The sequence below is a fragment of the Neolamprologus multifasciatus genome, chromosome 9 (genome assembly GCF_963576455.1).
Source record: "Neolamprologus multifasciatus chromosome 9, fNeoMul1.2, whole genome shotgun sequence".
NCBI lineage: Eukaryota > Metazoa > Chordata > Actinopteri > Cichliformes > Cichlidae > Neolamprologus > Neolamprologus multifasciatus.
In genome coordinates this window covers 28,566,037-28,590,034 of record NC_140447.1, presented here as the reverse complement: position 1 = coordinate 28,590,034, position 23,998 = coordinate 28,566,037, and the positions used below count along the sequence as shown (strand labels likewise).

At 39.3% G+C, this 23,998-nt stretch overlaps 1 protein-coding gene across 5 annotated transcripts; it reads right to left on the bottom strand.

Annotated features, from left to right (window-relative positions):
* Nucleotides 1-499: 499 nt before the first annotated feature.
* On the bottom strand, nucleotides 500-23,774 carry LOC146511734 (uncharacterized). Of its 5 annotated transcripts, XM_085172353.1 has the most exons (6): nucleotides 23,444-23,774; nucleotides 18,017-18,122; nucleotides 15,338-16,522; nucleotides 14,459-15,012; nucleotides 3,430-4,384; nucleotides 500-3,104 (listed from the first exon to the last, which is right to left on the bottom strand). In XM_085172353.1, exons 2-6 carry the CDS (start codon nucleotides 18,032-18,034, stop codon nucleotides 2,412-2,414), a joined length of 3,405 nt encoding a protein of 1,134 aa, XP_085028479.1. In that variant the 5' UTR covers nucleotides 18,035-18,122; nucleotides 23,444-23,774; the 3' UTR covers nucleotides 500-2,411. The 5 variants fall into 5 exon arrangements, with proteins under 5 accessions (XP_085028479.1, XP_085028478.1, XP_085028476.1 ...); XM_085172352.1 differs by lacking the exons at nucleotides 14,459-15,012; nucleotides 15,338-16,522 and having other exon boundaries at nucleotides 3,430-4,446; nucleotides 23,444-23,766; XM_085172350.1 differs by lacking the exons at nucleotides 14,459-15,012; nucleotides 15,338-16,522; nucleotides 18,017-18,122; nucleotides 23,444-23,774 and adding exons at nucleotides 6,039-6,144; nucleotides 8,440-8,555 and having other exon boundaries at nucleotides 3,430-4,446.
* Between the last annotated feature and the right edge of the window lie 224 nt (nucleotides 23,775-23,998).

The following is a 23,998-nucleotide window of genomic DNA, read 5'->3' as shown; positions in this document are numbered from 1 at the left end:
GAATTGGGACAGCCTTCGTCGCGTTGCTGTGACGTAATCGGCCTTCAAATGCGGCCTTTAAGGCTGCAGACCCTGAATTGGGATACAGACCAGGAGTGACATGTTTAGCCACATGTTCTCCTTAAGTTGCTGTCTGCCTGAGTGGTGTCCAAGAAACGATGTGGGCTTCATAGATACTTGGCAAATCTTCTGGAGGAAACCTGGTCTTGTTAGGAGAGACGACATCGATCCCACTTTGGATGGAGCAGCTCTCATTTCTAGAAATATGGACAAATTTATTAAACCCCCTAAAATATGACTATCCAGAGCTGGGACCAGGAAGCAGAGTTGCAGTCTTACACGCCTCTCTGCAGCTTCTCTCCTCCTGAAACGACAGCCTCAACACAGCATTTAATCTGTTATTAGAATATTAAATATTTCACTTTAATGTTGCAACTATGCGGTCACTTCTGTCTTTAAACAAAATATTTTCCAGTTACAGAAATCATGAAATCCAAACTAAAGTGTTACTGTTGCTTTATGCATTTTATATAAATAATCGATGATGGTACTGACATGAAGGAAGAGAAAGTTACAGGTTGCATCCTTTGAGTTTGTCTCCGTGCCTTTGGGCAATTTTCAGAAGGACAGATGTTTCTGTTCAATTCTTAAATCCATTTTTTCAAACACAAACACTATTTTAAAGCTTCTAAAGAGTAAAATATTAATGATAATTATAATAACAGTAATAAAAACAAAAGCTCTCAGATCCATCAAACCAAGCAGCAGAAAGAACAATAAGTTAAGAGAAAACTTTAATTTTGTAGACTTCATTATGTTCCAGCTGCTCTACAGATGCTGTGACCTCGAACTTAAGCAGGTCGTAAAGTATGTGTAGCTCAATAACTTCATAATTACACCCTGTGGTATTTAGGCAGCAGAACAACTAAGAATAACAACTACAAATAATGTGTTTAGGTTTCTGTTGTACTGCAAGGTTCTGTACAGGAGAACCAAACCAAGAGCAAATATTACGTCTCATTTACACCTGAGCACGAAGAGCCATCAAAATTTAGCAAATTTAATAATCTTTGTTTAGATGCAAGAAGAATCATATAGAAATGAAAAAGTATAAATATAAATCCAGAGCAAAGATATCCTCTAAATCAGCATAGCACATGTGCAGCTGCTGGGATTCACTTAAGCATTCGGCTCATTGCGTTTGCAGATTTTTCTCTCGCTGTTCTGGCTCACAGCGCTGCAAGCACAAAAATAAATATCCCCAAAGGTGTGAAAGGGAGCTAATTATTAAGAGTATTGTTACTCTCCCCAGGAGTAGTCCAGCAGTAGAAATCAGTCCAATAACAAGGTGTGTAACATCTAGCAGGGTGACAGAAAAACCCAGGGTAACTTCTAAGGACCTCAACGTCTCTCTCACATTGTGTTTTTTAAACATGTTTCCATTTGTCACTTCAGTCTTTACTCTGAAATACAGGAAGAGAAATCATGGCTGAAACAATTTCTCATGAAACCAGGGGTGTGGTCCAACAGTCAGTTTTGGTGAGGAAGGTTTCTAACTGAGAGAAGTGACCCCGAAGTATCTGTGTAGCAGCCACAATGAATCAAGATCATGAGCTTTATTAACTGATCAAAGTCTATTCTTTCATCTTCTATATTATTCAGTTTGCATTGATAATGCCCATTTTTGTAATGCTTTTTTAAGATGAGCAAAACTTTATTTTACTTTGGGTTAGCTGGGATAAGTGATGGATGGAGGGAATTTTACTTAAAATAAGATCCCACGTAAATCTGTATTATGTAGAAGTTCAGCCCAGCAACCAGTTCAGTTCAACACAAGTTTAAATGATTCTATCTGAACTCTGTGGAGCCTGATCTCAAACATTATTTACCATCAGATCCCGAGCCCTCCATGTGTTAATCAACAAACTGCTGCTGTGCTACATCCATAAATAATGAATAAATTAGGAGCTAAAGCTAAAAGGACAGTTTATTTATACCATCTTCATGTGAACACATCTAAGAACATCACAGATGAAAGAAACATTAAAAACTTCCACACTACATAAAGCAAGAAAAATAGTTTTTCTTGCTTTATGTAGAAAAAACAAAAACATCAAACACCTCCAAGACTCTCTTTGAAAGAACTAAAAACCTTTATTCTCATGGTCCAATCATGAGTGAACTCCCCGATGAAGCCTTGTGTGCTAAAACATGTCAGAGTTTTAAAGGTTAAATATGAGTTTCCAAAACATTTTGCTGGAGAACAATGAACTATTTGACTGAGTTTCAATTATTTACAGACGAGCAAAACAAGGACAGAGAAAAAAAGGACAAAACTGACTCAGTAAAACGACAGAAAATAAGATCCCATGGAAAGCTGTATTATGTAGAAGTTCAGCCCAGCAACCAGTTCAGTTCAACACAAGTTTAAATGATTCCATCTGAACTCTGTGGAGCCTGATCTCAAGCTTTTTGAGTCTGACACTGAAACCAGAGGATCTTTCTGTCTCTTCAGATTCACTGTGATCCAGTGATGGGAGTAATTTCAGTCCTGAGTGATCACGCTGATGTTTGCACAGAGCAGACAATGAGGTGAATGTTTTGGCACATTGGTAACAGTGAAACAGTTTATTAGTAATGTGGGATCGTTTGTGTTTGGAGTATGAACTGAGATTCCCGAAGCTCTTGTCACACTGGTCACAGCTGTAGTTTCCTTCCATGTGTGTACGTTCATGAATGTTACGACCATTTGATTGTGAGAAGCTTTTGTCACAGTGTCTGCACTTGTATGGTTTCTCTCCTGTGTGGACTCGTTTGTGTGTTTTAAGCTCCCTTGCAGTGGTGAAGGATGACCCACCCTGATCACAGAGGTGCTTTTTAACCCCACTGTGAATCAGTTCATGTCGTTTTAACTGATATGATGTGGTGAAGCTTCTCCCACATTCTTTGCAGTATTTCAGTTTGTCTCCAGTGTGTTTACGTTGATGTCTTTTTAGGGCGGCTTGCCAACTGAAAGTTTTTCCACAGAGGTCACAACGAAAGTCTTTCCCACCACCACAGTGATGACAGGGTTGAGAACTGGATCCATCTGTGTCGCTCTGCTTCTAAACAAAGACACAAAGACAGTGTAAGTCAGTCCTTCAACATTTTTATCCTGAACGTCGCCTGAAATAAAGAGCATCTCTGCAGACGTCCAATTACATTTTACTGTTTCAGTTAACACACTCAGTTTACTGGGCTGCAATAACTACAATACTACCACCATAATACTACAGTAATACTAAAATCATAACTGAAATGAAAATCTGAATAATCACTCAGAGCTGCTTTTCCATGCAGTAGAATTGCTAACATGCTAACACAGTTTAATGAGCAGAGTTGTTCCAAACAGTCAGGCTAAAATGACAAGATAACAATATAAATACATACCTCACAGTAACTGCACTTGTAGAGTCTCTTTCTGGTGTGGATCTGTTGGTGTAGTCTCAGGTAATGTGGAGATTTAAAAGTCTTCTCACACAGGTCACATTTATAAGGTCTCTCCTCAGTGTGGGTAAACATGTGTCTTTGTAACTGTTTGTGAGTTATAAACCGTTTGCCACACTGACCACAGCAGTACACATCATGTCTGGTGTGAATGCGTAGGTGTGTATTTCGGTTCCCTCTCTGGCTGAAAGTTTTTCCACAAATGTCACAGCTGTATGGCTTAATTCCAGAGTGGGTAACTAGATGACTCTGTAAGCTCCTACTGCGATTAAAAGCTCTGCCACACTGATCACAGCTGTACGCTTTAACTCCACTGTGGATGAGTTGGTGTTGTTTTAGGGAATCCTTCAAGGAAAAAGACTTTCCACAAAAGTCACAGCTGAACGGTCTCTCTCCAGTGTGGATGACCTGATGACGTTTTAGTTCAGCCTTCAGAGCAAAATCCATCCCACACTCGTCACAGCTGTATGCCTTAACTCCAGAGTGGGTAACTAGATGCCTCTGTAAGTTGCTACGGTAAGAAAAAGCTCTGCCACACTGATCACAGCTGTACGCTTTAACTCCACTGTGGATGAGTTGGTGATGTTTTAGTTTATCCTTCCAGGAAAAAGACTTTCCACACAAGTCACAGCTGAACGGCCTCTCTCCACTGTGGATGAGTTGGTGTTGTTTTAGGTAACCCTTCAAGGAAAAAGACTTTCCACACAAGTCACAGCTGAACGGCCTCTCTCCACTGTGGATGAGTTGGTGTTGTTTTAGGTTACTCTTCAAGGAAAAAGACTTTCCACACAAGTCACAGCTGAACGGTCTCTCTCCAGTGTGGATGACCTGATGCTGTTTTAGTGAACCCTTCACAGTAAAACCCTTCCCACACTTGTCACAGGTGTGTTTTTTCTCTCTCTTTCTTCTGTGAGGTTTGTCGGCCTCCTGAGAGCGCTGACTTCTCGCTCCATGTTGGTCCTGCAGTGACAGAGATACAAACAGAGGCAGTGAGTGAAATGCAGTCGTGGAACAAAGTGAACCATCAAACTCCCTCCATTAACACTAGTTTTAAACCTGAAGGTGGAGTGTGGCACCAAACACCTTAAAGGTCTCTTATCCCCACCTGCTGGTAGTTCTAACACATTACATCCAACCTGGTGTTAAAAATAATTCATGACTGTTCAAACACTAAAATCATGCCCATCCCTCCTGATTGTACACACACACACACACACACACACACACACACACACACACACACACACACACACACACACACACACACACACACACACACACTTTATAGATTTATACATAACCATTCAGTGATAATAAATCCTATGTTTGTCTTATTAGCTGCTGACCAAATGATTGAACAATACTCCAGATGAGACATTACTAGTGCATTAATGACATCTTTCATAATTGAAGAAGTGATACACAAAGAGCATTTCATAGCCATAGCTATGCCTTGTCCCGTTTTCTTAATAACAGAGTCGATGTGCTGAGACCATGAAAGGTGGTGATTTATGGTAACGCCGAGTAGTTTAATCTGGGTGACGTGTTCTAACACTGGCTATGGAAAGACTCAGTTGTGGGCTGTTGACTAATCTGCTTTTAATTAACATAGATTTGGATTTATATACATTTAAAATCATGTTGTTTTTACTTATCCAGTCAAACAGGTTCATCAAATTTTGTTGTGACACGCTGGTCAATTCAGAGTTGTCACTGGCTGAATAAAACATGGTGGAATCATTGGCATACCCAAGATTAAGCCAAGACATATTGCAGATCGTTAGTGAAAACTGAATAGAGAAGTGGAGCGAGGCAGCTGCCTTGGGGTAAACCGCAGTTCATAACTGAGATCCAATAATTTTTTTTCCAGCACAAAGCAGCTGGTGAAAATCCATAACATTTTAGTTTATCAATCAAAAGATCAAAATTTATCAAATCAAATGCAAGAAAAATGTCTGATTGTAACCTAAGGGTTTTTTTTACATTAAGGAAAAGGCACCAAACATCAAACCAATTAAAGCCTAAACAGTAACACATGAAAGTAGAGCAGGGCGATGTGACCAAAAATATTTATCACGATATACATTTGAAAATTTGTGATAACGATATAACTGACGATATAATTGACGCGAGACAAAATACTTTACAACTCCACAACTTTATTAGTGCAAAAAAAATCCATCAATGTATTTTCACTTAAACAAGCAGCTGTTTTTTTATGTGCATTAAAGTTATATAAAAGTTTAACAGTGCAAATGCAAATTGCTTGCTGACAGTTTAACCAAAAGGATTTTCCAGAGGAAATTGGCTGACATTTGCTCCAAGGCATTTGCACTGTTAAATTTTTATATAACTTTAATGCACATAAAAAACAGCTGCTTGTTTAAATGAAAATACATTGATGTCAGGTTTTTTTTGCACTAATGAAGTTGTGGAGTTGTAAAGTATTTTGTCTCGCGTCAATTATATCGTCAGCTATATTGTTATCGCAAATTTTCAAATGTATATTGTGATAAATATTTTTGGTCATATCGCCCTGCTCTGTCTGTCACCTTCTGTGTTGAGCTCATCGTTTTCTCTGTAGTGGCTGAGCTGAGTCCAAGTAGCTGAAAATGTTCCTCTGTTGCTCCGTCAGACTCTTCTCCTCCTGCTGATCAGCTGGGACACAAAACAGATCTTTGTTAGGCTCCACACTGCACTGAAGAGTCAAAGTGTCTCATATGTTCATCTGACAACAAAAAAACAACAAATTTTTGCTTCCCGAGGTGGGCAAACAGACACAAAAGGTTTGAGCACAGATACCAAATTTAGCAGTATGGCAGACCAGTAGCAGTAGAGACTGAGGCCTGTTATTGGAATCAAATGCCCAGTGGGCCGACACAACGATTTGCACCGATAAGACAAAGACAGCTGTGTTTTATCCTGGAATACATTTTTTTTCTTACATTTCCTTGAAATGTTTTTCATTGTAGCACTTTTACCTCCAACTAGGGGTGAAACGATACAGAAAATTCACAGTTTGGTTCTTGGTTTTTAAAACACACACTCCCTTCACCTCTTCTACATTCCTATGTTTCTCCCAGAGCAGATCTGAGGGGCAGTCCCTCAGTCATACACATATATTTGTTTCATTTGGATAATGTGGGGGGTATGGTTGACCTTTTGACCTTTACATTTTCATTAATATCTTTCAAACAGAGGCAGCACAAACGACACTTTTAGTAGCACAAACCAGCACAAACGTAGCACAGTTGATTGACCCCAGTTTTCATTGCCCCTCCCGAAAATCTCCTGGAACCACCATTCTCCCAAATTTCTCCCGATTTTCCACCCAGACAACAAAATTGAAAAAATCATATCAAAGAATTCCTAGCGCAGCCCAGCTAATTCCAGTTTTCAACAATGGCGGCAGCAACTTAGTTTTAATATTACTCTTATTACTCTTTCTGAGTTGCAAAATAAACTTTTAAAATATTTTCAGGTGAGAATGTAGCTGTGTAAACTTCAAATATCTGAGCCGGCAAGAACAGCGAACTCCTGGCTTCATCGTTTTCAAACCCCCTGTGGTCTTTTGCTACAAAGGTTAAACATGATATATAAGTCACTTAGACCAGCGGTCCCCAACCCCTGGGCCTCGGACCGGTCCCGGTCCGTGAGTCGTTTGGTACCGGGCCGCGAGAGTTGAGGCTCAGGTGTGAAATGTATAGTTTTCAGTGTTTATATCGGTTTTCAGTGTTATTTTGTTATCGTTTTTATCATTAACTCTGTTTTCCTGGGTCTTTTCACGCATGTTATGAATAAATTGGTATCAATAAATCGGTTTTCGGTACCGGTACTAGTTTTATTTTGTTGTATTTATCCGTGACAACTCTAACGCCGGTCCTTGAAAATATTGTCGGGCATAAACCGGTCCGTGGCGCAAAAAAAGGTTGGGGACCGCTGACTTAGACAACTTAAAAATATTATTGTTTGGCTTTTTTCAGTGTTTTATTTGTTCCTGAGTAAATCGGTTAGGCTGAGATCAAAGTTATTAGATTAGATTAAATAAAACATTATTATTCCCTCGGGAGGGTTCCTCCGGGAGTTTCACACAGCTGAAAACACGTCAAACAGAAAACTGATTAAACAAAAGTGTGAGATGGTCAAGAATTTATGCGTCCGGTTATATTTTAGATAGCAAGGAGCAGACTGCAGAGTTTCACTCCACCGAGAGAGGTTGTGACGTAATTCTGAAGGCTAGACCATCCAACTTCACAATCGCTCACTTCCAGCCTACCCGACTTTCGAAGGACCTGGCCCACATGTACAGACACACACACACACACACATACATACACAGAGTGCCCTTTTGAATGTTGCCAAATATGTGTATGTGGTGTCTGTGAAGGTTCTCAGTCATCCAGGTCATCGTAGTCTGAGGAGCTTGGAAATACATTTGAATCTCGGACTCTCCACCATTTGACCCTTAGAACGGAAGAAGCTTCTCGGATAAGAGGTGAAACGTCTTCATGTGTATGTGGTGTTAAATAGGCCGATACTACTGCGCTTTGATGTTGCTTGTAAGGGTGAAACTCATTGTGAAAAGTCTGAGAACCACTGCTACAGAACAATGGAGATTTCCCTTATATGGTAACACCTGCAACTCATGTGACACCCAGAATTGTACAATACTGATGCTTGAGAGCGCGCGTGTGACGCAAGTATGTGTAGAGTGTTGAGCGCGTGATCAGTGGTGAGAAAAACAACTCATGAAACTTGACCTTTCTATACTCGTGGCTCACTTCCACTTCTAATCTATTCGTTTGCACACTTACACACACCCAGCTGTGGTTTCCTGTTTTGCTGCACTCTGGAGAGCCTCGCCTTTAACGGTCTTCTCTCACAGAGAGCAACAGAAAACTTCGAAAAACTCAAGATTGACTGAACTCAGTTCAAAGTTACCTTGACACTAACCTTTAGATGTGAGAGGTAGTGATGGTCCGCTTGAAGCTGACGCTCCGGTGCGTGTGTCAAAAAGATCAACACGCTGCTTCAGAAGCACGTGTCGAGGCTTGATTCGTTTGGCCAGAGTCACATGATTAGTGACGTCTGAAGTTTCTGTACTTTTTTGTTATTGAACTTTATTGAAACACAATGAGTATACAACATACAAACAGATAAAGTTTACGAAAGAACAGAACATGAACATACAAAACCAGGGGTAAAAAAAATAATTAATGAGTACGCGAAAAAATCCACATATATATATTGTTCTGAGAGCCTTTTTGTTGGTTAAGTCTGATATTGATTGTATGTACAATTCCATATCCTTATAAAAAGGCAGAAATACACTTACATTTATGGATAGAACATTTAGCTAAACGTATTAACATATTTATTATAAAAAAACATTTATCATTCTTCCTGGGGAACTCAAAGAAACAGAATAAAACATTTTCCCATTATTAAGAAAACTCCCTTAAAATATGGACAATAACAAAACTGCTAAATTCCTTCCAGAATCTCTGTGTAGAGGAACAGTACCAAAAAAGATGTGCCACAGTTTCTGGATGATCCCCACAGAAAGTTCAATTAGTATTTATGTGTCTTTTAAATGTTACCATATAGTGACTGGCAGGGTAACATTTATGAAGAATTTTATATGAGGTTTCCTTCACCTTGTTTACAATTAGATATTTATGGGATCATCCAGACTGTCTTCCAGGTGATATCTGGAACATGTCGGTTCCAGTAAGATATTATATATATGGGAGAGACATGATATCTTCTTGGAATAAACTACGTATTCTCTTATTGCTGTTACCAAGTTCCTGTGAAAAGCAGATTTTTCCCACTGCTGACTCAGCTGGATCAGGGAGAGTGACTGAGGTAGATATTGAACTGTCAGTGTTTTTATATAACATTAAAGTACCTGAGGGTATGGCACCAAGCACCATTGAGAATTCCCGAACACTTACGGGAAAATTATAAAGTGTAAGGAATTCATTGTAAGTAAGTAGTGCTCCCTCTTTATTAACCAGCTGAGCCACTAATAGGATCCCATTTTGGACCCAAGTTTCCAGGAAAAGTGATAATAAAAGAAATAAAATATCTCTTTTTTTTCCAGATGACGTATTTGTGTAGTGAGAAGTTGTGTTTATAAATGAGGGTCCACGCTAAGAGGACCTGCTTATGGAAGGATGAAAGATTTACAGGGAGTTTTCCAACACTGTAATTACAATTTAAAATAAAATTAAAGCCACCAAAATGGGAGAAAATATGATATGGTATAAAATTCCAGATAGAGGTAGGGTTTTAAGAAAATGTTTAGCCCAAATAATTTTTAAAGTGTTATTTAAAGTAGAAAAGTCTAAAATGTTAAGCCCACCTGATTCATAGTTATTAATCACAACAGATTTTCTAATATAATGTGTACGGTTTTTCCATATAAAATTAAAGAGCATGCGGTCAATGTCTTTACTAATTTTCTTATCCAGATGTAAGGAGAGAGCAGCATATGCCAGTCGGGATATCCCTTCAGCTTTAGTGATTAACACTCTACCTGTCAGAGATAAATCCCTTTGCAGCCACTGGTTGAACTTTTTTCAGATTTTTTTTGCATAATTGGATTGAAGTTTGACGAGCATCTTGACTTTTGGTCTTTGGATATTAACAGTCCTGGGTATGTGACTTGTTGTTTAACAGAAATGTTACAGATAGCATTTGCAGTGCAGTCTTTAATTGCTAGAAATTCACATTTTTTTAGATTTAGACATAACCCAGATGCCTCAGAGAAATCACTAATAACACTAAGGGCTGGACGGATTTGATTTGCATTCTTCAAGAAGAGTGGTGTCATCAGCTAGCTGGCTGATGATGAGCTCCTTATCAGCTATGGTGATTCCTTGTAAAACAGGTCAAATCTTGGGGTGGAGTCTTAATCATTTTAACTGAGCTATTGCCATTCGTGTACAAGGTTTTGAAGCTTTACAGAAAAATGATCTAAAGCCAAATTTTTTAAAAGAGTGGAAAATAAATTGATGTTCAATTGTATCAAAAGCCTTTTAAAAATCCAGGAAGAGAATGAAGCTATTGTCAGATACCAAATCAGAGTAATCAAGTAGATCCAAAACCAGTCTAATGTTATTAGAAATGTGTCTATTTCTCATAAAGCCTGATTGTGTCTCATCAATAATTGTATCCAAGAACTCTTTAATTCTGTTAGCAAGTACTAAAGCCATAATCTCATAGTCATTATTGAGCAGACAGATGGGTCTCCAATTATCAATAAGAAGTAAGTCTTTGTTTGGCTTTGGAATAAGTGTTATGAGACCCTGAGTAAGAGTAGGAGGGAGGGTGTTATTCTCTATACTTTCTATGAAAACCTGCAGTAAGAACGGAGGCAGGAGATTAGAAAATGATTTATAAAACTCTGCAGTTAAACCATCTGTGCCAGGAGATTTGTTGGCCTTAAGTGCAGAAATAGAATTACAAACTTCCTCCACAGTCAGAGGGCTGTCACAGTGACTTCTATCTTCCACAACAATAGTTTTTAGGTTTTTAATATTATTGAGAAACAGTGTTGAGACATCCTCATTATATTTTGAGTTGTACAGTTTAGTATAGAATTTGACACAGAAATTTGAAATTTCTCTATGATTGTCAGAGACAATGCCATTAATATTTAGTTGATTTTGGATCAGTATTTTTCAAGCAGAATTCAAAGCAGAATTTTGTTCTCCCTCCTCCAGCCACCTCTTCCTGGATCTTACAAAAGCACCCTCAGCCTTGTGTCAAAATAAACCGTCCAATTTATTTTGAAGGTCTAGTAAAGTTAATTTATCTTCCTCTGAGATTTCTTCTCGATATTTCTGATAATAAGAGCCAATTTTGCTGATCACTTCTTCCTCTTCAGCTTTCCTCAATTTAGTAATTTGACTCCCATATGTTCTCAAGAATTTGCATGCTTCAAATTCAATTTTAAAAAGTTATATTTATAGAGCCGGGTGGAGGTATGCTACACCAATGCTTGTAATGAAAAGAAGGACTTTCTATTGCTTGTAGAGAGCCATTTCTTTTTACAATAGCGGATGTATTTTACTTTCTTATATTAACCTACAGGCCGCCCACTCGTCTCCTCGTATGTGTAAAAAAATATCCATTAGTGAAAAAAGCGCAGCTCACATATTCAGAACTCTATCCCAAATAATTTTATTAAAACACCCTGATGAGGTATTTTGGTTTGGTGCAGCCACTCATACCAAAGTAAAGAGTTTTTCTTCATTTTTATAGCTACTTTTACAACGGGTTTTCTCGTTAACAGAAAATAGACAGAAACCCTAAAAGAAAATGGCCTTGTTTTACGCACATCAAGAAGGAGTCAGACAACCGTCGGTTCATCCCGGTCAATGTTTCCTCCGTCGGGTACCATAAACATATAAGAAAAAACCCCCAGAGAATTTATTATTTTTCTAAGAGTGAGAGAGAGAGAGAGAGTGAGCGAATCGATCAAACTTTTCTACAAAACGTTATACACGTTATAAATGTTAACCAACCTTTGACACGTGGATGTTGGCTTAATTTTTACCCAAAGAGAAATTTGACCCCAATAAAAAAAACAGGATACTGTGGTGAACACTTACCTCAACTTTGATGGGTTTTTTCACAGCCATTTATTCTGAAAAAAAAGTAAACATGTTACAAGGACAGTTTTGACACAATGCCCAGTGCAGAGTACATGAATGGGAAGTAGGAATTCCTCCTCTCTATACAGGGTGGGCCATTTATATGGATACACCGTAATAAAATGGGAATGGTTTGTGATATTAAAGTCCTGTTTGTGGCACATTAGTATATGTGAGGGGGCAAACTCCTGAAGATGGGTGGTGACCATGGTGGCCATTAAGAACTCGGCCATCTTGGATACCACTTTTTTTTTTTTTCAATAGGAAGAGGGCCATGTGACACATCAAACTTATTGGTAATGTCACAAGAAAGACAATGGTGTGCTTGGTTTCAACGTAACTTAAGTATGTGCAGCTCAATAACTTCATAATTACACCCTGTGGTATTTAGGCAGCAGAACAACTAAGAATAACAACTATCTTTGTTTAGATGCAAGAAGAATCATATAGAAATGAAAAAGTATAAATATAAATCCAGAGCAAAGATATCCTCTAAATCAGCATAGCACATGTGCAACTGCTGGGATTCACTTAAGCATTCGGCTCGTCGCTGTTGCAGATTTTTCTCTAGCTGTTCTGGCTCACAGCGCTGCAAGCACAAAAATAAATACCCCCAAAGGTGTGAAAAGGAGCTAATTAGTAAGAGTATTGTTACTCTCCCCAGGAGTAGTCCAGCAGTAGGAATCAGTCCAATAACAAGGTGTGTAACATCTAGCAGGGTGACAGAAAAACCCAGGGTAACTTCTAAGGACCTCAACGTCTCTCTCACATTGTTTCTTAAACATGTTTCCATTTGTCACTTCAGTCTTTTCTCTGAAATACAGGAAGAGAAATCATGGCTGAAACAATTTCTCATGAAACCAGGGGTGTGGTCCAACAGTCAGATTTGGTGAGGCAGGTTCCTAACTGAGAGAAGTGACCCAGAAGTATCTGTGTAGCAGCCACAATGAATCAAGATCATGAGATTTATTAACTGATCAAAGTCTATTCTATCATCTTCTGTATTATTCAGTTTACATTGGTAATGCCCATTATTGTAATGCTTTTTTAAGATGAGCAAAACTTTATTTTACTTTGGGTTAGCTGGGATAAGTGATGGATGGAGGAAATTTTACTTCAGCCACAGAAATCCTAAACAGGAAGGAGGAGCAGAGTTACAGTGGATCACTATCCAGCAGAGAAACAAGATTTATTTCAATTTCTAGGCCATGAGTGAGATTTACTAAGTGGGCAAATTACGGTGATGACACCGTTCCAGAGTGATCTATTAATAGTGCACACATTTACATTCAGAGATGCATGCAGCCAGTTCATTTCAGTATTAACCGGCTTTCTACCAACAGCAGCACAAAAACTGCAGATTCGATCATGGAGACACTGAATCTGCTAAACTAATTAAAAAATTGTGAGTTCAGGTCTTCAGTTTACGTTTCTTTGTGAAAACAGCACAGCAAAGGAGACTCTGTGACATTTTGGTATAAGGGATAAATCTTCTGACCAAACCTGCTGGGACTGTGTGAGGTCCTGAGGCTAAGAGTAAGGATTTATCCACAGGAGAGCTGCGTTCTTACAAACCATCCCACTGTGTAAACCTGACATCTGTGGAACAGCTGAGCTGTATGATGTGTACAAGGACACAAAACATTATTTACCATCAGATCCCGAGCCCTCCATGTGTTAATCAACAAACTGCTGCTGTCCTACATCCATAAATAATGAATAAATTAGGAGCTAAAGCTACAAGGACAGTTTATTTGTACCATCTTCATGTGAACACATTCAAGAACATCACAGATGAAAGAAACATTAAAAACTTCCACACTACATAAAGCAAGAAAAATAGTTTTTCTTTCAGGTGGTTTCAGAAAAAACAGAAACATCAAACACCTCCAAGACTCTCTTTGAAAGAACTAAAAACCTTTATTCTCATGGTCCAATCATGAGTGAACTCCCCGATGAAGCCTTGTGTGCTAAAACATTTTTTAAAGGTTAAACATGAGTTTCCAAAACGTTTTGCTGGAGAACAATGAACTATTTGACTGAGTTTCAATTATTTACAGACGAGCAAAACCAGGACAGAGAAAAAAGGACAAAACTGACTCAGTAAAACAACAGAAAATAAGATCCCATGTAAATCTGTATTATGTAGAAGTTCAGCCCAGCAACCAGTTCAGTTCAACACAAGTTTAAATGATTCTATCTGAACTCTGTGGAGCCTGATCTCAAGCTTTTTGAGTCTGACACAGAAACCAGAGGATCTTTCTGTCTCTTCAGATTCACTGTGATCCAGTGATGGGAGTGATTTCAGCCCTGAGTGATCACGCTGATGTTTGCACAGAGCAGACAATGAGGTGAATGTTTGGGCACATTGGTAACAGTGAAACAGTTTATTAGTAACGTGGGATCGTTTGTGTTCGGAGTATGAACTGAGATTCTTGAAGCTCTTGTCACACTGGTCACAGCTGTAGTTTCCTTCCATGTGTGCACGTTCATGCTTGTTACGACTACTTGAATGTGAGAAGCTTTTGTCACAGTGTCTGCACTTGTATGGTTTCTCTCCTGTGTGGACTCGTTTGTGTGATTTAAGCTCCCTTGCAGTGGTGAAGGATGACCCACAATGATCACAGAGGTGCTTTTTAACCCCACTGTGAATCAGTTCATGTTGTTTTAAGTGATGTGATGTGGTGAAGCTTCTCCCACATTCTTTGCAGTATTTCAGTTTGTCTCCAGTGTGTCTACGTTGATGTCTTTTTAGGATCTTTTGCTGAATGAAAGTTTTTCCACAGAGGTCACAATGAAACTCTTTCCCACCACCACAGTGATGACAGGGTTGAGAACTGGATCCATCTGTGTCGCTCTGTTTCTAAACAAAGACACAAAGACAGTGTAAGTCAGTCCTTCAACATTTTTGTCCTGAACGTCGCCTGAAATAAAGAGCATCTCTGCAGACGTCCAATTACATTTTACTGTTTCAGTTAACACACTCAGTTTACTGGGCTGCAATAACTACAATACTACCACCATAATACTACAGTAATACTAAAATCATAACTGACATGAAAATCTGAATAATCACTCAGAGCTGCTTTTCCATGCAGTAGAATTGCTAACATGCTAACACAATTTAATAAGCAGAATTGTTCCAAACAGTCAGGCTAAAATGACAAGATAACAATATAAATACGTACCTCACAGTAACTGCACTTGTAGAGTCTCTTTCTGGTGTGGATCTGTTGGTGTTCTCTCAGGTTACGTGGAGCTTTAAAAGTCTTCTCACACAGGTCACATTTATAAGGTCTCTCCTCAGTGTGGGTAAACATGTGTTGTTTTAACTGTGTGTCTGTTATAAACTCTTTGCCACACTGTTCACAGCAGTACATATCATGTCTGGTGTGAATGCGTAGGTGTATATTTCGGTGCCCTCTCTGGCTGAAAGTTTTTCCACAGATGTCACAGCTGTATGCCTTAATTCCAGAGTGGGTAACTAGATGCCTCTGTAAGTTGCTACTGTGAGTAAAAGCTCTGCCACACTGATCACAGCTGTACGCTTTAACTCCACTGTGGATGAGTTGGTGTTGTTTTAGGGAATCCTTCCAGGAAAAAGACTTTCCACACAAGTCACAGCTGAACGGTCTCTCTCCAGTGTGGATGACCTGATGACGTTTTAGTTCATCCTTCCCAGTAAAATCCTTCCCACACTCGTCACAGCTGTATGCCTTAATTCCAGAGTGGGTAACAAGATGCCTCTGTAAGTAGCTACTTTGCGTAAAAGCTCTGCCACACTGATCACAGCTGTACGCTTTAACTCCACTGTGGATGAGTTGGTGATGTTTTAGTTTATTCTTCTCAGTAAAATGTTTCCCACACTTGTCACAGCTGTACGCTTTAACTCCACTGTGGATGAGTTGGTGTTTTTTTAGGGAACCCTTCAAGGAAAAAGACTTTCCACACAAGTCACAGCTGAACGGTCTCTCTCCAGTGTGGATGACCTGATGCTTTTTTAGTGAAGTCTTCAGAGCAAAATCCTTCCCACAAATGTCACAGCTGTATGCCTTAATTCCAGAGTGAGTAACTAGATGACTCTGTAAGCTACCACTTTGAGCAAAAGCTCTGCCACACTGATCACAGCTGTACGCTTTAACTCCACTGTGGATGAGTTGGTGTTGTTTTAGGTGACCCTTCAAGGAAAAAGACTTTCCACACAAGTCACAGCTGAACGGTCTCTCTCCAGTGTGGATGACCTGATGAAGTTTTAGATTAGCCTTCGCAGTAAAACCCTTCCCACACTCGTCACAGGTGTGTTTTTTCTCTCTCTTTCTTCTGTGAGGTTTGACGGCCTCCTGAGAGCGCTGACTTCTCGCTCCATGTTGGTCCTGCAGTAACAGAGATACAATACAAATACAATCACATAAAATATTATACAATTAAGTGGATTCAAGATATCCACACAATTTGGCTCTTACATCCACAGTCAGGTTTCACAATTGTTAAAATATAAGCAATCAATAATAATAATAATAATATCAATAACATTGAGACACATTGCACAAATTTCAAAAGCAAATAATCTCTTACAATATTTACAACAACTAAAAGCTCTGTAAATCGGGTTTTAAGTGTTCATTGAAGTTTTGAATAGTTGCTAACTCTCTAATTTTATAACTCAACTTATTCCACTTAAAAGTTGCTCTAAATATAACAGTTTTACAAAAAGTTACTTTTAACTCGAGCATTTACTAAATTGCAGTTTGTTGAAAATTGTGTAATATCATTATGTATTTCATCTGGTTACTGCAGCTGAGCAGAAATAAATGTGGTGTGTTTAACAGAATTGCTTTCTTTATAACTACAAGTAAGCCATAGAATATTTTAGCCTGTACAGGAAGCCAAGAAAGTTTATTATGCATTTTATTGATATTAGTATAGTATGAACATCTTAACACTAATTTGGACGCCTTATTCTGGACTAACTGAAGTCTGCTAAGATCTGTCTTATTAGCTGCTGACCAAATGATTGAACAATACTCCAGATGAGACATTACTAGTGCATTAATGACATCTTTCACAATTGAAGAAGTGATACAGAAAGAGCATTTCATAGCCATAACTATGCCTTGTCCCATTTTCTTAATAACAGAGTCGATGTGCTGAGACCATGAAAGGTGGTGATTTATGGTAACGCCGAGTACTTTAATCTGGGTGACGTGTTCTAACACTGGCTATGGAAAGACTCAGTTGCAGGCTGTTGACTAATCTGCTTCTAATTAGCCTAGATTTGGATTTAGATACATTTAAAATAATGTTATTTTTACTTATCCAGTCAAACAGGTTCAGCAAATTTTGTTGTGACACGCTGATCAATTCAGAGTTGTCACTGGCTGAATAAAACATGGTGGAATCATTGGCACACCCAAGATTAAGCCAAGACATATTGCAGATCGTTAGTGAAAACTGAATAGAGAAGTGGAGCGAGGCAGCTGACTTGGGGTAAACCGCAGTTCATAACTGAGAAATAACCATTACAATAAACCTTCTGCTATCTTCTGTCCAAATAATTTTTTTTCCAGCACAAAGCAGCTGGTGAAAATCCATAACATTTTAGTTTATCAATCAAAAGATCAAAATTTATCAAATCAAATGTAAGAAAAATGTCTGATTGTAACCTAAGGGTTTTTTTACATTAAGGAAAAGGCACCAAACATCAAACCAATTTAAGCCTAAACAGTAACACATGAAAGTAGAGCAGCTGTGGAGTTGTAAAGTATTTTGTCTAGTGTCAATTATATCGTCAGCTATATCGTTATCGCAAATTTTCAAATGTATATCGTGATAAATATTTTTGGTCATATCGCCCTGCTGTCTGTCACCTTCTGTGTTGAGCTCATTGTTTTCTCTGTAGTGGCTGAGCTGAGTCCAAGTAGCTGAAAATGTTCCTCTTCTGCTCCGTCAGACTCTTCTCCTCCTGCTGGTCAGCTGGGACACAAAACAGATCTTTGTTAGGCTCCACACTGCACTGAAGAGTCAAAGTGTCTCATATGTTCATCTGACAACAAAAAACAACATCTTTTTTGCTTCCCGAGGTGGGCAAAGAGACACAAAAGGTTTGAGCACGGATACCAAATTTAGCAGTATGGCAGACCAGTAGCAGGAGAGACTGAGGCCTGTTATTAGAATCAAATGCCCAGTGGGCCGACACACTGATTGCACCGATAAGACAAAGACAGCTGTGTTTTATCCTGGAATATATTTTTTTTACATTTCCTTGAAACTTTTTTCCTTGTAGCACTTTTACCGTCAACTAGGAGTGCAACGATAAACAAAATTCAGTTCGGTTCGGTTCAATACTTTGGCGTCACAGTTCTATATTTTTTAGATTAAAAAAAAATTCATGCTTTAATTTGTCATTTATTAAAATTATAAATATATATTTTAATTCAAAAGTACAGTTTTTAAAATTAATGTTGCTGAAACAACAACAACAACAAAAAATCTATCTGATCGAGAAATCACTCATCTTTGGAAAAGAGAGTTTATTACAGAGAAATGGCTCTTTCCAAAATAAAAGCTATACGCTTCTTCTGGGCTATATTCTCAGCAGCATATTAAACATATCAGGTCCCCATAAGTAGAATCATGTGCTAACGGCTGTCTAAATGACTCGGGAAAAGTTTGTGGCATGCATGCTTGTTGTTTTTGTCTGCTTCCACTTGTCTTAGCACTAGGATGATGTCGGCGTAAATGTGCAGTCATATTCGTTGTGTTCCCACTAGTGCTGTCAGCGTTAATCTCGTTAAAATGACGTTAATGCCATAACGCTGCAAATCTCCGTTAACACGTTACTGCGGATCGCCCCGTGCATGGGGCTGGACGGCGTCAACACGTTAACAAGCTAACTGCGCTAACGCACTAGTTCCCACCAATTGAGCATTGCGTGGCACATCCGACATACTGTTTTACTTTAGTCCATGACGCGCTTACCTTCAGGGTCATGCTTCACATGAACATCAAGATAGTTCTAAACACCAGATCTGAATGAGGGTGGGGGAGGTTCAATTTCAGGTAGCGTTGAGGCAGTTGCCATGTTGCAACGAGCTTAGCTTCTGTCTTGCTAGCTTGCGCTACGCTCAGTGGATCTGCACTTGACAGTGCAGCCTAGGCGGGGTAGTCGAACGCAGATCCACTGAGCGCTCAACACAGACAGCATCGTAGGAAGAAAAGTTGATAAAACAAATAAAAAATTTTGTATTGTTCGATACATATGCATACCGAACCGAAAGCACTGTATCGAATGGTTCAATATCGATACGAGTATCGTTGCACCCCTACCGCCAACATGCTGTCTGTTTGTTTTTTTAAAAACACACACTCCCTTCACCTCTTCTACATTCCTATGTTTCTCCCAGAGCAGATCTAAGGGGCAGCCCCTCAGTCATACACAAATACTTTTAATCTCACCCTTAAGGGGTGGTCCCAAGGAGTTTCACAGCATGGTTTAGAACAGTGGTTCTCAAACTGTGGTACACATACCACTAGTGGTACTTAGTCTCTCTCTGGTGGTACATGGAAAATCGCAATTTTTTTTTTAAAGACTAAACAATATGTAATTGTGGAGGTATGCAAAGACAACACAAGCGTTCCCGGGGCTCTTCTGGGAGAGAGGGTGGACCAGAAAACATCTCCCCGAGCATAAGTCCTCTATAAAGAGCAGCTTATTGCCAGTGGTCGCGGCCGCTCCTGCAAGTGAGTAGTAATCCTTTGCAGCCAGCAACAGTGAATTGGTGAAGCCAGCTGTTGGAGGAAGACTTGAGTGAAGAGGAATCTGCCGTCATCAGTCCCTAGCAAGGACAGTGTGCTCTACATGAGCTCAAGAGCAATACCGTCACCCAGGCCCGAGAGAGGAGTTTCTCGGTCCGAGGGAGTAGCGCCGTAGACAAAATTGTTGGTACCCTTCAGTCATGAAAGAAGAACTCACAATGGTCACAGAAATAACTTTAATCTGACCAAAGTAATAATAAATAAAATTCTATAAATCTTAACCAATGAAAATCAGACATTGCTTTTCAACCATGCTTCAACTGAATTATTTAAATAATGAATGGATGAAACAGGTCTGGACTAAAATGATGGTACCCCTAGAAAAGAATGTGACCAAAGCGACATGTTAATCCAAGGTGTGTCCACTAATCAGCATCACAGGTGTCTACAATCTTGTAATAAGTCAGTGGGCCTATATATAGGACTCCAGGTGTTGTTTGGTGACATGGTGAGTACCACACTCAACATAGACCAGAGGAAGCAAAGAAAAGAGTTGTCTCAGGAGATCAGAAAGAAAATCATAGACAAGCATGTTAAAGTTAAAAGTTATAAGACCATCTCCAAGCAGCTAGATGTTCCTGTGACTACAGTTGCACATGTTATTCAGAAATTTAAGATCCATGGAACTGTAGCCAACCTCCCTGGATGTGGCCGTAGGAGGAAAATTGATGACAGATCAAAGAGACGGATAATCCGAATGGTAACAAAAGAGCCCAGAAAGACTTCTAAAGAGATCCAAGCTGAAGTTTATGCTCAAGGAACATCAGTGTCAGATCGCACGAGCCGTCGTTGTTTCAGCCAAAGTGGGCTACATGGGAGACGACCAAGGAGGACACCACTGTAAAAAACATATCACAAAAGATGCAGACTGGAATATGCCAAACTACGTGTTGACAATAAGTCGCAGGTCATGGGTCTTACAACAGGACAATGACCCAAAATACACAGCTAAAACCCAAAAATGGCTAAGAGGAAAACATTGGACTATGCCAACCCTCCCAATTTTTCTGGGAGAATCCAGAATTTCATTGCCCCTCCCGAAAATCTCCTGGAACCACCATTCTCCCAAATTTCTCCCGATTTTCCACCCAGACAACAAAATTGAAAAATCAAAGAATATCAAAGAATTTCTAGCACGGCCCAGCTAATTCCAGTTTCCAAAAATGGCGGCAGCAACTTAGTTTTAATATTACTCTTATTACTCTTTCTGAGTTGCAAAATAAACTTTTAAAATATTTTCAGGTGAGAATGTAGCTGTGTAAACTTCAAATATCTGAGCCGGCAAGAACAGCGAAGTCCTGGCTTCATCGTTTTCAAACCCCCTGTGGTCTTTTGCTAATCAGGTTAAACATGATATATAAGTCATTTAGACAACTTATTATTATTGTTTGGCTTTTTTCAGTGTTTTATTTGTTCCTGAGTAAATCAAACAGAAAACTGATTAAACAAAGTGTGAGATGGTCAAGAATTTACGCGTCCGGTTATATTTTAGATAGCAAGGAGCAGAGGGCAGAATTTCACTCCACTGAGAGAGGTCATAACGTAATTCTGGAGGCTAGACCATCCAACTTCACAATCGCTTACTTCCAGCCTACCCGACTTTCGAAGGACCCGGGCCATGTGTACACACACACACAGAGTGCCCTTTTGAATGTTGCCAAATATGTGTATGTGGTGTCTGTGAAGGTTCTCAGTCATCCAGGTCATCGTAGTCTAAGGAGTAGTGATGGGTCGTTCGCGAACGAAATGGCTCTTAGAGCCGGCTCTTTGAAGTGAACGACGCGAGCCGGCTCCTTATTGGGAGCCGTGAGTTTTTTGTTTTTTTTTTTGTTTTTTTTTTCTTTCTCTCACCCCCTCTCTCTCGCCCTTTTTTCCGCTAAACTCCGCACGCGCGGCCTGTACTTTGCGCTGGGCAGAGGGGGGAGGGGCATTAGTTACACTCGCAGTAGCACAGGAACAGAGCCAGAGAGAAAGAGAGCGAGGGACAACAACATCACATTAGAAAGGTATAGTAATCATCCACTATTTTCAGTTGCAGATGATAAAGGATTCAGAAATCATGCAGGCCCATATGACAGAGAATGTGCATCTTCTTTTTGTTTTAATATTTTAATTTATATTTAATTGTGTTGTGGTTTGCAGTGTTTTGTGTTGTTTCACGTTAAATTTGTTTAAAAGGAAAAAGCTGAAAATTTAAATAGTTAAAAATTTAAAATGTAAATAGTTGTTTTTTGTATTATATGATTTATTTATTACATTTTATGTGGAGTGAATAAATAAAGTATATTTATGGTGGCCCTTAGAGACAAAGCACGTACAAACTCCAAAACACGTACAAACTCCTAAGCATGTACAAACTCCAAAACACGTAAAAACTCAGAATCACGTACAAAAGACAACAGAAGTGCTCCAGGATGCTAGGGCGCAGTGTTGAGCTTTTGTTTCCTAGTGGCTACACAAGCCAGGAAGTATCAACAACCGGATTTGGTGTGTGGTAGTAACAGGTAAATGAACTTTTTTTTTTTTTTTAATTATTTGAATAAATATGAGTGCTTGTCTATAAATACACAAACAATACACACATGCTTTCAATTGTGTAATTTAAGTGATCTGGGTAGCTCTGTTTTGGAAGTTCAGTAAACGCTAGAAATGTGTTTTGGAGTTTGTACGTGCTTTTTGGAGTTTGTATATGCTTTAGAGTTTGTACGTGCTTTGTCTCTAGGGGCCATATATAAACATATATAAATAAAACCACTTTTTTTAACATTAGTAATTCCTTTTCTGCATAATTTTATATTATTGTTAATGATTAAATAATTAAAGCAACAAAACAACCTGAAGAGCCGGTTCGGAGCGGAAAGAGCCGGGTCTTTTTAGTGAGTCGATCCGAAAGAGCCGGGCTCTAAAAAGAGCCGGAAATCCCATCACTACTAAGGAGCTTGGAAAGAAAAGCGTCTGGACTTCTTTAAGTAACTTGAAATACATTTAAATCTGGGACTCTCCACCATTTGACCCTTAGAACGGAAGAAGCTTCTTGGATAAGAGGTGAAACGTCTTCATGTGTATGTGGTGTTAAATAGGCCTATACTACTGCGCTTTGATATTGCTCGTAAGGGTGAAACTCATTGTGAAACGTTTGAGAACCACTGCTACAGAACAATGGCGATTTCCGTTAGCCTCACGTGACGCCCAGAATTGTACAATACTGATGCTTGAGAGCGCGCGTGTGATGCAAGTATGTGTAGAGTGTTGAGCGCGTGATCAGTAGTGCGAAAAACAACTCACGAAACCTGACCTTTCCATACTCGTGGCTCACTTCCACTTCTAATCTATTCGTTTGCACACTTACACACACCCAGCTGTGGTTTCCTGTTTTGCTATACTCTGGAGAGCCTCGGCTTTAACGGTCTTCTCTCACAGAGAGCAACAGAAAGCGTCCTTCAGAAAACTTCGATAAACTCAAGATTGACTGAACTTACCTTGACACTAACCTTTAGATGTGAGAGGTTGTGATGTGTCCTGTGTGTCGAGTAATCTCGGGGGAGTTTTTGTGAAGCGCGTATCGAGGCTCGCTTTGATTACGTATGCAGTGACGTTCGAGGCCTCGTGAGCAGTCCGTACCACGTGACTGATTCAGGAACTGGCTCGCCGGTTCGCGCCAGATTCGAAATAAAATGGGCAGCAAAACACAGCTGATTCCCCGATCACACAGTGTTGTGGAATTGGATTACGTACGTGCTACATAGTTACTTGAGCATTTCTTCTTCGATAGAACCAGCAAGGAAGACATTTTTTTCTCTTCTAATAAAGTATGCACACAGTAATAAATATCACAAATGATATGTACCATAATATAAATAAACAACACTACAGATCCACCTGACTTATGTCTTTTAGTTTATTAAAAAGTGAAGCGCCACACAGTTTGTGTCATTATCCAGATGTACATAAGCATGATTACACAGTTACTAGGGGCGGGTTTTGATTATCAATTAAAATCGATTCTAGCTTGGATAATGTGATATTGATTCATT